The following is a 14638-nucleotide window of genomic DNA, read 5'->3' on the forward strand; positions in this document are numbered from 1 at the left end:
CATGTTTAATTATGTTATTGAAATAACATAACTATTATAATATATTATAATATATTATAATATATGATAATATATGTAATTTAAGATAGTACTTCTTCAATACATATGCAATATCAACATTTACCGTCATTACAACAGTGTATATATGTGAAGATAGAAGTGTTAATAAATAACTAATAGTTCTGATAAGAAAAGATGAAGTTTAAAGCTATAGTTTTCTTTGTTGATCTAATTATGTTAGGTTTATTTTTTGTGTACATTCAAACAGATTATTTCTACACATAGTGCTTGTTTTGAACGCTAAATATCTCTCCTTTTTGTAGGCCAAATAATACTGAATTCTAAATTTAGCTCAGAGTTGTTACTTCTTGATTTGAGACAAATATTTCACAAATATTTGTAATTAGAGCTCAATTATTTAATTTTATTTCTATTTTAGACAATATCAATGAGAAATCACAACATTCTTGTGACAGTCTACAAATATTTTCATTAAAATGTAACTAAATATAAATTTAAACAAGCATTTAAATTCATGAATTTTAGGAATAATATACTTCTGAATAAATATAGTCAATGCTAGTAATTCTGAAGAAAAAGAATTTCACTTTCTTCTTTGTATAAGTTCAAGCAGTTATGCCTAATCAAATCAATATTAAAGAGAAGATTGCCATTGGTCTTCTGTTAAGGTCATTCAACCAATCAAATTGTCACTAAAATATAGAAATATATCTCTGAGAAAGCTAAGCATTCACATTACTGATGTTAGTAAATCAAACAATTGTGGTAGGTTAAACTCTAGAATTTCATAGCTATTTAAATATATATATATATATATATATATATATATATATATATATATATGAATAGTAATTATCATCTTTAAGGGTAAATACATACAGAATATTATTAGATGGACGTACTCCCACAAAACATACAACTTCAGTGACACATGCAACCCTCTCCTAGCAGCAGACTCTCTGCCTGACGTGCTACACTACTCCATCACCATAACAGCCATTCTCACACCATTACAGCAGCACTTACAATGGATCTTTCTACAACAATACATCTTTCTTTCTCACTGAATAACCAATGATATAATTATTAAAAAGGTAAGTTTCTATTTAATCTTTTTATAATCTCATTTGATATTATAAATCTCACTAAATCTGAAAAATTTTCTTCTAACATGTTTAATTTTAACAAAGGAACAAAGAGATTGAACAATAATTCACCCATATTTTTCAATAATGCTGTTCATATTGTTTTTCATCACAATTTGTGAGATGATGATGCTTGAAATGGTTAATATTTAATCTTTAATCCATTGAAACAATATAACCTGTCTCCATAATATTTACGGAGAACAGTCTTCATAATATAAAGTTTCTCTTATTATAAATAATATTGTATTATTATAAATATATTGTATCAATATATCGTTGATGGTTTATGGAAGATTTGTTTTTTCATCTGTTTTAGCCATCATACATCGGATGCATGATGTTTTGTATAAAATATGAAGTAAAATACCAAAATGTATTTAAATCTGCTTACCGTATGTAGATTGTTAGTAGTAGGTGATGAGGTAATTGCACGTTGCAGATCTCAGCTAATGGTGGACATAGTAGTATTCAGTCAAATGAAAATGATAGAATGTTGGATAGGCCATTCAAATGTGAACAACTAACTCTGTGGAATTGACAGAGTGTATACAATATTTATTTGTTATATGATTACTTTTAAAAATATATATAAGTATGATAAAGTGTTTTAAATACATCTTCCTTCTTCATCTATTTTCATATTTTATTTACTTGTGTAAATTCAGTTCAGATTTTTTATCATAGTTTTTACCCCACATTTTCCAGTATTTACTCAGGGATTTTGATAAAAGAATTTTTGAAGCTAACATTTCACAGAAATTAAAGTTGAATTGTTTTTCAATATGAATTAAATATACAAATGTAATTATAAGCAATTCATCCTCACTTGCTATAATCTCAGTATAGTCACAGAACATTTTATAATGTTTTTGTGGAAATCACCGAAACTGCTATCATTAAAAATCTGTTCTCCTCACAAATTTTTTTCCTGCTCTGAATTTTTTCCACTTCAACTTGTATTCTTTATTTATTCTCTTCTCTCAAACCTTTCACTCATTACCTCAACACTCCGATTTCATTTATTCTTTTGTCATTCTTCTCATTCAAGATTTCTTCATCATTGACTGTCTATTTGTCAGGAACAGTGACTCAAATCATTTTCATATTTTAAACTATTTGAAAGTAAACTAGATTTTATAATTTGTTTTAGATTTTCCTTTTCTAAAGACATTCGCTTTTATTGAGATTTTAAAATGACTGTGATTCCAATTTCGATTTTGTCTCAGTATTGTCTCTGTTCTTGTCCCGTCTTTCCAAGTCTAATCTTTAATCTTAGTATTACAGGGACCTCATTGATCTCTATACACACACTCAACGATTAATGGAAAAATTAACTAAGATTTATATTAAGTAGAGGATTCTAGAAGTTAGTATAAATTGCTTTTTTTTTTATTATTATTATTGTATTGAACGGCTTTGGAAGAAACAAATACTTACATGAAGGCTGTTTGTGTAATATATATGAAATGCATAAAAAGGGAAAATTAGGTGAATAGCATTAAAAATACTACTTATAGAATGCAGCAAGAATTCTTTGACATAGGAATGTGACCAGGTGAACTGTTAAACCTAACCTTATTCACTCAAATGTCCATAACAAACAATTTGATATGTTGATATGAATAACATAACTCACATCTATAAATAAATAAATGTGTGTGTGTGTGTCTATACACAAATATACATCACTTTATATTTTTAACCAACGTAGTCGTCGTTATAAATCATTCAGTTAAGTTTAATTAATCTTTAATGTATTCCTTCCACTATTTTCACGATCATCATTTTGTTTGCTTTTCTATACTGACATGAGTTGGAAGAGTCTTTATGGTCGAAAACTGTGTTATTCTTATCTCCCTCCTTGATGGGTCGAGGACTGTCACACCACACACAAACACACATATGCACACACACACACATACATACACACACACATACATACACACACAAACACACACACACTCATACACACAAACATGCACACATTCCATTTTATGACATGATTTCGAAACCTGGATTGCCTTTCTGTCATCAACCACTTGAGAATGTTTTGGCCATTTTATTGTGACAGCAGCATTACAGAGATTTGCTTTCCCCCAGTAGAATCAAAAAGTCCTATCAACCCTACGTTGTCACAGTTTCACTTTGGAAATAACATGCATGTTTCTTATTGGGACTCTAACACTAGAGAGGTTTGCTTATGCTCATGAAAATCAAAGCCCTGTCTTTATATTTTCACCAGCCCCAGAGAGGCTGAGAGAGGCTGTGTCCCCTCTAACCTAAGGATTCCACTCTTCTCTGTGTTGTTCTTATTCATAGAACTGTGTGTAGAAAAAAGCATTTCTATCACATCATCAACCCCAGGAGCATGGTAATCCGTGATCTGTCTTAAAGAAGCCCCTCTTCTTTCATCAGCCTTTAATCCTTAATGCTCATAAGTCATCGTGTAAGGCTTAATGGGGAACTATTTCGAGATCCATAACAGTTGTATAGAGTTCTGGCTTAAAGAGTTGCTTCTATTCTAGTTGATACGGGTTGCTTGCTATATAAGGAGTTTTATTGAGGGATAACCTAATATCCCTTCCAATGTGGTACCTACATTATTGTACTGATTCTTAGTATAAGCATTGGCCCCATATTAGTTCATAGGAGAAACTGCTGAGTGTTGGATAGCCCCCTTCTATTGTTGGGTGTTTTAGCTTGGTATCTTCTTTTTACTTACCTAATTTATGAGGAGTGTAATAGCAAGTGGTTACCCCAAGATTGTCTGCAGACTAAAGGTTTCGTCTGTACACTGCATAGGTTCTTTTGCAGATCTAATGGCAAATGGGCATTAGGTTTTCAGTAGCTGGCAGGCCATTGTTGTTTCCATGACACCAAATAGAGTATTTACATAAAGAGAGGGGAAATGGTATATCATGTTGGCATCCACTCTGATATCTGCTGAATCTATGTAATCAAAATGTTTAGACCCAAATTTAGACGATCATCTCATCATTTTACAATCACTTCAATGCTTTCATAAGTTGTACATAAGTTCGTTAGTTGACAGTCTGAGTCAGATCTTATTTAGAGTTACTGTACTTCAAGACATACTGCAGACTATATGTTGCTTGTATATCCCATTTCTGGCATTATTTCTATGTCTGGAAGCCCTAACACCAAGCCTTTTACACTTTGTACTGGGCTTATTTTATTACAGCTTCAGCACTGAGAGAGTCTTTTCTCCAGCAAAATGAAAGCATTTCTTTTATACTATGTCATCTCTGTTTATTTGTCAACCATTTTACAGCTGCATTTTGTCGTGGCACCTACATTAGAGAGGTTACCTTGTCCCCAAAATGAGAAGGGTGATTAAAGTAGGAAATAAACACAGTCATGAGACCATTGTTTGATTCCTGGACCAGGTGGTTTGTTGTGTTCTTCAGCAGAACACTTCCTCTCTCATAGCTCTGTGGTCACTTTGACACCTGACATGTGACACCTGTACACCTGTACAGGTAATGTTGAATTGATGAAGGGAGTGAGCTAACATCCAGAACAAACAAATCAGCTGTGGAAGGTGTTCAGTAAGAAATTGTAGAATCACTTTCTCAGTCTTGAGAGGTTACCATATCTGTCTGTCTGCCTGCCTGCCTGTACTTATTTGTGTGTGTGTGTGTGTGTACGAGGGTTTACTGAAAAGTTCTTGGCTGTAAGGATGTCGTGAAAGGCCTGATTGGAGGCCCAGCCTTCTGAGTTCTTTTACAGGGCTCAGAAAAACTGAAGGACCACTGTAATAAGTGTGCGAGTCTGAGAGGGGAATATGTTGAATAAAATCAGGATTAACTGATTCTCCTGTATTTTCTTTTATCCAAAGCCAGGAACTTTTCAGCACTGCCTCATGTGCATATGTGTGTATACATATGCACATGTGCACCCTATCCTGCATTATGCAGTATTTCCAGGAAAGCTATATATGTGATTGTGTTGATGGTGACAAGAGTGGTGATGATGGAGGCTGCAGCAAAAGCTTTGATGTTAGGCAGGGGAGAAGTGATGGTGACGATGGATGTAGATGATATGATGGATGTGGGAGATGGAGCAATGTTGATAGAAATAGAAGATGTCAAAGATAATAATGAATGTGAAATATCATTACTGTAGAATCTGAAATTAAATTACAAAATTTGATTTCAATTATAGAACTTCTGTTATTCATATGTTTTTATTATTCCCTGACATAATTACCTCTGCCTTAGCGAAGGTGGAGGTATTGTTTTCAGTTGTGTTTGTCCGTGGGCAAGATATCTCAAGAACCACTGAATTTGGATGAAACTTTCAGGGATGTTTGGCCTTGTGACTGGCACAACTGATTAGATTTTGGAATCAATCCGTTACTGGACAAGGATTCTGGATTATTTTACCTGTTTTTTTCACTAAATATTTGAGAACAGTTAGGTTCATTTTTAGTATTCTCGTTCATGAGAGCAGTCAAGTTTATTTGAGACATTCTCATTTTAAAAATTATCTTTGGCTAATCGTTGAGAGGATGTTGGTGTTGCCTTGGTGGAGGTTTGCGCTCTCTGAGTGTTCTTGTTTAGATTATATTGCTATGTTGTTTTCAGTTTTCTCATCTATATATAAATAATACCAAACAAGAATTAATTAAATTGTTGGATATCATTATTGATCATTTAATTATGTTCTTAAGTGATTGCATTTTACTAGAAATATTTTATATTCAGTAAATATAAGTTTGAAATTTTGGCACAAGGCCAGCAAGTTTGGGAAAGGGGGTAAGTTGGTTACATCGACCCCAGAGTTCAACTGGTGCATATTTTATTGACCCCAAAAGGACAATAGACAAAGTTAACCTCAGTGGAATTTGAACTCAAAACGTAAAGATGGACAAAATGCTGCTAAGCATTTTATCCAGCTCACCACCTTATATTTAATACATATTAATGACATTTTAGTTAATCAGTATGAGGTAATAAGCAATGTGAATGAAACTAGGACGGACTGGTTCCAATTGAAGAGACAAAAAGTAGAGATAGCCACAGAAACGATTCCTCTCTGAGTAGTCTGTGATTAAATATGACACTGAGATCTTTGCAATGGTTTCTGTAATAATGAAAACATCAAGATTTAGTGCAACATTTCATGTGTTGAAAAACCTGCCTCTATCTTCAGATCTATCATAACAACATAGCTAGGAAGAAATTCTTTTTTTGTTTCTTTTATGTCCCTTTTGTGCCAAGGTGTCATAGGTTGAACATCAATGTATTTATGGTAGGATTTTAGTGCTGGATTCTTTTCCTGTCAAATAGAAGAAGTGTTCTGTAAGTCTTGAAAAGCACTGAACAATCAGTCATAATATCAACATGGAATGTGAAGATCATCCATTGTTTTGCTAAAGCAATTCAACATTCGCATTCATTTACATGTGCTTGTATACACATACACGCACACACACACACACACACACACACACAATCATTCCCTTCTATATTAGTATTCTAATGTTTATTGTTATTATTGTTATTCTGCTGCTCTTTACCCTTTCTGTCCTGCCAGTCATTACCTCCACTTCCCTAGAAACTATTCGTTTTGTTGCCCTTGTTTGGTCTTTTTGGCAACTGATTTCTGCACAGTCATCAGAGAGTGTATGTTACTTCTAACTGTTAATACAAAGGAAAACACATGTTTTACACACTAATATAGAGTTTCTATTTAGTTCTTTAGAGTTTCTTGTGTAATATTTTGCTGTTTCTGTGTCCATAGAATATTGATACGTTTTCTTGGTTGTGTAGAGTGTCTTCCAGTGTTGTTAAAAATTAGATTCATGTACACATTTAACAACACTGAAAAACACACTCTGCATACATCCAGCATATACTCAGAGTTTCTCATTAGAAACAAAGTCCATGATTAGTGAGAGACTGCATGTGGAATATACTACGCTAAAGTGTAAAAAAGAGCAGAGCTTGGTGTAAATGCCAGAGGATTGTGGGAAGTTAGGAATGAAGTCAAATAGTTTTGTAAATTGGGAAAAGAAAGGGCAGTAAATAACAAGCCCACACTGATGTAAAAGAACCATTAGTTCATTATTTATGGGCATATGGTGTAGTGGTTAAGAGCGCAGGCTACTAACCCCAAGTTTCCATGGCAGTGACCTGAATAATAATAATAATGATGATAATAATAATAATAATAATGGACGCTAAACGATGATGATGATGATGATGATGATGAATAACATCGAAGAATACCTTAGGAATGAGAACCCAGGTTCAAAATTTCCCCAAGACATCTGATGAAGGTTGGAGGGTTTATCAGCTGAAACATTGTGTTAACAACAAACAAGATGAGGACAAATATCTGTCAAATGTAAATGATATAAATAATTCCTCAATATCTTAAATATAGAACTGTACCAGTTGTTGTTGTTCTTTACTTCTATGGATGCATTGAGACATAAACACTTTAATCTATCAAATGAATTGCTGTAAAATACTACAGCCATACATTTCTAATGTTTCCATGGTTAATTGTATCGTTTGAATTGTAACTTATTTCTTATAACATTTGTTCAAGGAAACATATTTCCATTTCAGGTTCAACCAATGCCACACCTTCAGATACCTAACCATTCCAACACTCAACAGCAACATGTTCCTGCCATTGTCTATTGTATTTTCGCTGGTCCAGTGTGTCCTGACCATAGACCTTACCTACCACGTGGAAGAAGAGAGAAGTCCAGGAACATATGTAGCAGACATTGCTGCCGATTCTAAACTTTTAGACAATGTTAAACCATCTGACCAACATTTGATAACATTCAGTCAATTCAAACGAAAGGTGGCACAGTTATTTAACATCACCAAAACAGGTAAACTGTACACTGCTCAGACACTGGATGCAGAAGATCTCTGCACATTCAACAAAGAATGTTCCAGAACTGTGAAAGTTGTGGTTAATAAAGGAAGAAGTATTACAAAGATATTAAAAATCAAAATTGTAATAGAAGATATCAATGACCATCAACCAAACTTTCCTATGAGAAATGTCAATATACTGTTTAGTGAAGATGATCGCAAAGGTGCAAAAAGATCAATACCCAATGCCATAGACAAAGATGTTGGATTTCAAAACTCATTAATACAATATAAATTAAAATCAAAGAATGGAGAACCATTCTCTCTGTCAGTGTCTAAAAGAGCTGATGGTATTTCTTCTCTTAAAATAGTTTTAAAAGAAACATTGGACAGAGAAATCAAAGATACATATTTATTACAGGTCATAGCTAAAGATGGAGGGTCACCAGCAAAACAAGGGATTTTGAATATAAATATTTCTGTAATAGATGTTAATGACAACCCACCAGAGTTTTCTAAACCTTTATATAATATATCCATACAAAGTGCGCATCACAAATCTAAACCCATCATTGTTTTATCTGTGACAGATGCTGATTCTGGTGAAAATGGTAAAATTACTTTCCATTTCAGTCCAAAGACATCAGATATAGCAAAAAGTTATTTTCAATTAAATGAAACCAGTGGAAATATTCAGTTAAGGGAATATTCAAATTTTGGGAAAAAGAAAACCTATGAACTATTTATAGAAGCCAGAGATGGGGGCAACCCTCCTCTCATTTCTATAGCAACAGTTCTGGTAAATGTTATCAACCAACACAACAATCCTCCATCTATTGATATTGATTATGTTTCTTCAATCAATGACAACACAGCTACCCTTTCGGAAGACACCAGAGTTGGTAGTTTCATTGCTTATGTGATGGTCACTGACAATGATGTGGGACAAAATGGAGAGGTCAGCTGTGATATCAAACATGATACATTCAAACTACAGTCAATGGGATCCAAGGAATATAAAATCATTCTAAACAAACCAGTGGACAGAGAAACACAAGGACACTATAACATTCCTGTCTCGTGTCAAGATAAAGGATTACCTCCTCTGAAAAGTGTTAAAAGCCTCTCTATCCAAGTGACTGACATCAACGATGTACAACCACAGTTTACCAAAGATACATTCCAATTCCTCACCTACGAAAACAAAGATAAAGACTTCCCTATTGGTTTTGTCAATGCCACTGACCCTGATCTTGGATCTGCTGGACAACTCACATATTCTCTGCTGCGTAAAGAAAAATCCAATCTCCCATTTCTCATCACCAGTTATGGCTTCATTTCAGCGACCATGTCATTGGACAGAGAGAAACAAGATGTGTATAAGTTTGAGGTTTTTGTCAAAGACAATGGAAGCCCATCTCTGAATGACACAGCGAATGTTGTTGTTGAGATTCTAGATCAAAATGACAATGCTCCGTATTTTACATATCCTAGTAGTGACCCTTACACGCTAAATGTGCAGTACCATCCGCAGAGTAAGAGTGACATCACAGTTTTGAGAGCCTCTGATGGGGACAGTGGAAACAATGCTTTCCTCAGATATGCAATCATACAAGGAAATGATAAACAGTTGTTTAGTATGAACTCACACAGTGGTGCTTTATCCTTCTCCAGACAAGTTTATCTAAATGATGCTGGAAGTTATGGGCTGGTGTTTGTTGTGAAGGACAGTGGTAGTCCAGTTCAGTCGTCAACAACTAGTGTCACTTTGGTATTGGCTGTTAGTAACGAGACATCACCAATGTCGAAGAGTGGACCTTTACAATCTTCAGGTCGGGTCCATATGACATGGGTTATTATCATTGTATCATCAGCAGTAATAATATCAGTGGCTATTGTTGTTTCTATAACGCTGTGTATTATGAAATGTATTAAACACAGAGATAACACAGCTGCTGCCACAAAGAATACAGCCTACCAAGGTAGAGCAGAGATGAAACAATTGTTGTACCAGACTAACACTTCTGTTGCTATGTCGAGGAATGCAGAAGAGATGGTGAAGCGGAATATCTATTCTGAGAGATCCAAGAGTGAATGTTATGCAGAAGGTCAGCTACAGAACAAATATGAATCTTCAGTTCAGTCGAGAACTTTACCAAAACCTACCCCAGTAAGTGGAAACATTACATTTTCTCTCTGTAAAAGTGAACAATGAAATCTCTTTGAATATGTTTTAACTTCAATAATACATTCCAATATTAAATTGTTCTCTTTCCATGTTGATTGTAACTTCCATTGTTTGGTGTCTTCTCACATTTCTTTATCGTTTGTTTGTCAACAGAAATACTGTCAACCTGTTGTGGTGACATCAAGTGATGATGCTGTGGAAGATAATGCTACTATGGTTTGTAACTATACATCAGATACAATGTCATCCAAGAGAAGTGGTAGACAAGGAGACTGAAACATTACGAAGAAATACCAGGAGTATCAGGTAAATTACTATAACATCAATATTTTTGTTTAAATCACATCATATGTAGACATTTGCAGTTTATCACAAATCTTTCTTTTAGGTGTGATGTCCAGAGTGTAGGGCATAAGCAATCATATCCTGCCACAATTCTCTGTTTTTTGTGTTTTCGTAACAGTTCCACTTCCTAATGTTTCATGCGTCTTTTTTTTCCCTAACCCAGGTGTCGGGGAACTTTCTTAACCAATTACTCCAAAGTATATTTATTTACACTGATATTAAACCCTTCATTCGAAAGGAAGACAATCATATAATCTTTAAATTCAAAAGGTTTATTGAACCCATTTATAAATATAAAAGATAAAAAACAAACACAATAAAATCAATTAATATCCTCATTAGGAAACGAGAAGCCTTTCCATTTCAAGTTTTGGATAAATGATGTTGTTTCATATTTGTTACATGCCGGAGCAATTTGGATACAGTCTTCAGAGTCCAATCAATTTTGTTAAAGGGTTCATCATCATCATCATCTTGGTTAATGTCTGTCTTGGTTAATGGTAGCACAGGTGGGCTGGTTTCACAAGAGCTGGCCAGGCAGAAGCCTGCACCAGACTTCTGTAACTGTTTTGGTAGGATTTTTTACAGCTGGATGCCCTTCCTAACACCAACCCCTCAGTAGAGTGGACTTCGTGCTTTTTTACATGGCTGACTAACTACTTAAATCTACTTAAACAATTCAAAAACGTGTCAAAAAATAAGGTTAAGGTGGGTAATAGACAGCTGCCAAATAATATGTTTAGTCACTAGACAATGCCTGAGCAACCAAATTGCCTGTAGTTCAAAATGGCATGACGTCTCCTGAACACGTCCATCACATTGGACAGATGCAGTGTTGCCAGAAGAAAAATTTCTGCCGTAACAAGGAACGTGTTTTATATATAATTTTAGTTATGTCTAATAAGTCCTTATCACCCACAAGAATTTCATTTTCACCCCACTTGGGGTAATTTACCCTGGTTTGACAACCCCGTTCTAACCATTTCATCATGCTTGACATCCATATCATCCTTCTCTTTGCTCTGCTTCTTTTCCCTTCATTGCTAAATTCCCCATGGCCCTCTTTCCTCTACCTAGTTTTTATCACAAATAATGTAATTGAATAAAAATTAAATTACTCCTCTCCTCATCTGTTGCTTTTGTGATAATATACTCCAGACTCTTTGTATTTTATCATATTTCTTTATGTAACTAAATATTAATACAGGCAATTCTCTGATTTTGTAAAGTACTATTTTGTTTCTAAATTTCAGATCAAAATATATATAAAAACAATGATAATTCTACATCAAAAGATTCCAGTGAAGAAACACCAGTGAAACATGTATAATTATATATTTGAAGTGATGAGCATATTTTCCTCCAAGTAAACATGATATAAACTATTAAGTACACACAGGAATATGCACATATCCATATACACATTAATTATGTAGCAATATAAATTTATACAAGACAGTCTTATAATTAAGCAATGCATTCTAAGTAACCCTAGAGATGTTTAAATTAGTTAAGTTTTAAAAATATTTTTTATACATTACAATAAATAAATGCCTACAAAAATAAATAATTACTCTCCATAATACTTAAAATTTAATATTTGTTGTGGAGTATAATGATTGGGGACATTTTATAAGTTTTACTATGTTTAGTATCACCTTTGAAAGTTTTGTGTAATCCTACTAAAAATAGGGTAAAAATATTCAATGGAGATTTTTTTTATATCAGTGAAATGAAGCTTCTTTTCATTTCTAGAGTAATATTAAAAATAAACTCTGTAACTAATACAGAACATGGCTTTAATAGTTTGGGGAAAGGTATGATTGCTTCATCAGCTTTTTTTTCTCCCTATAAATATATGACATTTGCATCACAAATATTTAATGTCCTCATTGGTCTTTCCTCATCCAATCAGATTCTTACTAAAACATAAAACAAAATCACTAACAAAGAGCAGGATTCACATTATTGATGTTATTAAGCCAAAACATTATGGTCTGTTTAAACTATAGAATATTGTAGCTATATAAATCTCTCTCTCTGTATATATATATGCAAACAATCACTGGAAGTAGTCAACAAACATTATCTTTAAGGATAAATACATACAGAATATTATCAGATGGACGTACTCCCACAAAACATACAACTTCAGTGACACATGCAACCCTCTCCTAGCAGCAGACTCTCTGCCTGACGTGCTACACTACTCCATCACCATAACAGCCATTGTCACACCATTACAGCAGCACTTACAATGGATCTTTCTACAACAATACATCTTTCTCTTTCTCACTGAATAACCAATGATATAATTACTAAAAAGGTAAGTCTCTATTTCATATTTTATAATCTCATTTGATATAATAAGTCTCATTGAATTTGTTAGATATTGTTCTCACATATTTAATATTAACAAAAAGAACAAAGAAATTGAACAATAATTCATGCGTGTTCTGCAGTAATGTTGTGTGTGTTGTTTTATTACACAAATAATTTGGTGATGTTGATTGAGATGTTTAATATTTAAATTTCTTCCAATAAAAATAATATTTTATGTCTATATAAGGTTTGTGACGCATATTAATCAGTAGCATTAGACAACAGCCAAAATGTTCCGGTGAGGCAGTGTTTGTATGTGTTTGGTGTTAGGAAGATAAAATGTTATTTCTATACTGTAGATGGTGTTTAACAGATATGTTAAAATATTTTGTGTAAAATATGAAATATACTATAATGTATTGAAATCTGGTCATAGTGTATAGATTGTTATCAGTAGTGGGAGATTTTAGTTTGAGAGAATGCCCGTCATCTCACGATTCACATCTGTCAGGAAGTGAATATTAATGGTGGAATATTGAGGAAGACAGTGAGAAAGACCAACTCCTTTTGGAGGTGCCAGAATATAAACAATATCATTTATTTTGTGTATGTATTTGAGTGTAAGCCATTGTAAAATGTAATTCAGTACGTTGTTTAACATAATTTCTTTCTATTTTTCAGTATTTTCAATATTTGACAATATTTCTTTTTGTGAATTTTTCTTTGAATTTCACTGCTTATTTTTTAAACTGAATATTTTGTTTATTTTTGAACTGAATTATCAAATTAGTTTTTAACAAATATAATATATAAAAGCTACATTGAAAACCATAAATCTATGTCTTTCACTTTGTATATTTATATGTTTTGTAATGTCTTATGCCTCTATGTTATTGCTTCATTTCTTTCATTATTGATCCCTGGGCTTCAAAGTCTGCCAGCTGCTCTTCACCACCACTTGAACCCAAATGTTACACTTGCTTTTGTTTCTTCCCAACGTTTTCAAACTCCCCCTTTTCCCTTATTCCTTCTCTCCTTCTAATTTGAGACTTTGCTATATTAAACATACAATGCACTCTTAATCTAAGTCACAGTGGTGCTGCAAAGGTTTCTACAGAGACACTTGAGTTCTGGAAGTGCTGTGTGTTCCAATCACATGTAACACTAAACAAAATTTTCCACACATCTCACCCCATTAAGCTTAACTGCATCTTCCCTTCTCCTCTTCCTCACATCTTTTCCCCATGCTCTGTGTTTATCTCTCCCACCTCTCTACCTTGCCCACTGTATCATTGCTTTGTTATCCACCCCCCCCTTCTTTATATCCAGGTTTCACCAGTCACTGTATTCTCTTCCTTCCATCTTCTTTACATTCATGTGAATTCCTTATTTGTGCATCTTTATCAATGCCCTACCATCCAATCTTTATTCTCATTCCTGTACCTTGAGAGCATATCCTGGCATATCGCCTCCATCTCTCTCACACTTTAATAGGTTTCCACCTATTAAAAAAACATGCAAAAATCGACCTTGCCAATGCTGATGCCATATGGGAAGCTCCCAATCCCATCTGTAAAGTGATTAGCATTAGGAAGGACATCCAACTGTAAAAAACCTGCCAGAACTGACAGTGGAGCAGTCCTCTGCTTTGCCAGTTCCTGTCCAACCACCCAACCCATGCCAGCATGGAAGATGGACGTTAGATAATAATGATGATGAGAATGTTTATGATGGTGATGAGACTCAATAACATT

At 33.8% G+C, this 14638-nt stretch overlaps 2 protein-coding genes across 2 annotated transcripts in view; both read left to right on the plus strand.

Annotated features, from left to right (window-relative positions):
* LOC115219379 overlaps positions 1-14638 on the plus strand; it is a 77161-nt gene that overhangs the window by 25562 nt on the left and 36961 nt on the right. The window contains exons 7-9 of the mRNA XM_036509389.1: positions 440-499; positions 2218-2291; positions 7749-10199. Coding sequence (XP_036365282.1) covers positions 440-499; positions 2218-2291; positions 7749-10199 — 2585 coding nt within the window. The remainder of the gene's footprint in view (positions 1-439; positions 500-2217; positions 2292-7748; positions 10200-14638) is intronic.
* LOC118766084 (protocadherin beta-15-like) lies at positions 867-11898 on the plus strand. Its single transcript, XM_036509306.1, has 4 exons — positions 867-1115; positions 7769-10199; positions 10371-10523; positions 11816-11898. The coding sequence occupies exons 2-3, from the start codon at positions 7824-7826 to the stop codon at positions 10491-10493; spliced, it is 2499 nt and encodes an 832-aa protein (XP_036365199.1). The 5' UTR covers positions 867-1115; positions 7769-7823; the 3' UTR covers positions 10494-10523; positions 11816-11898.

Source organism: Octopus sinensis, linkage group LG14 (assembly GCF_006345805.1).
Source record: "Octopus sinensis linkage group LG14, ASM634580v1, whole genome shotgun sequence".
Taxonomy (NCBI): domain Eukaryota; kingdom Metazoa; phylum Mollusca; class Cephalopoda; order Octopoda; family Octopodidae; genus Octopus; species Octopus sinensis.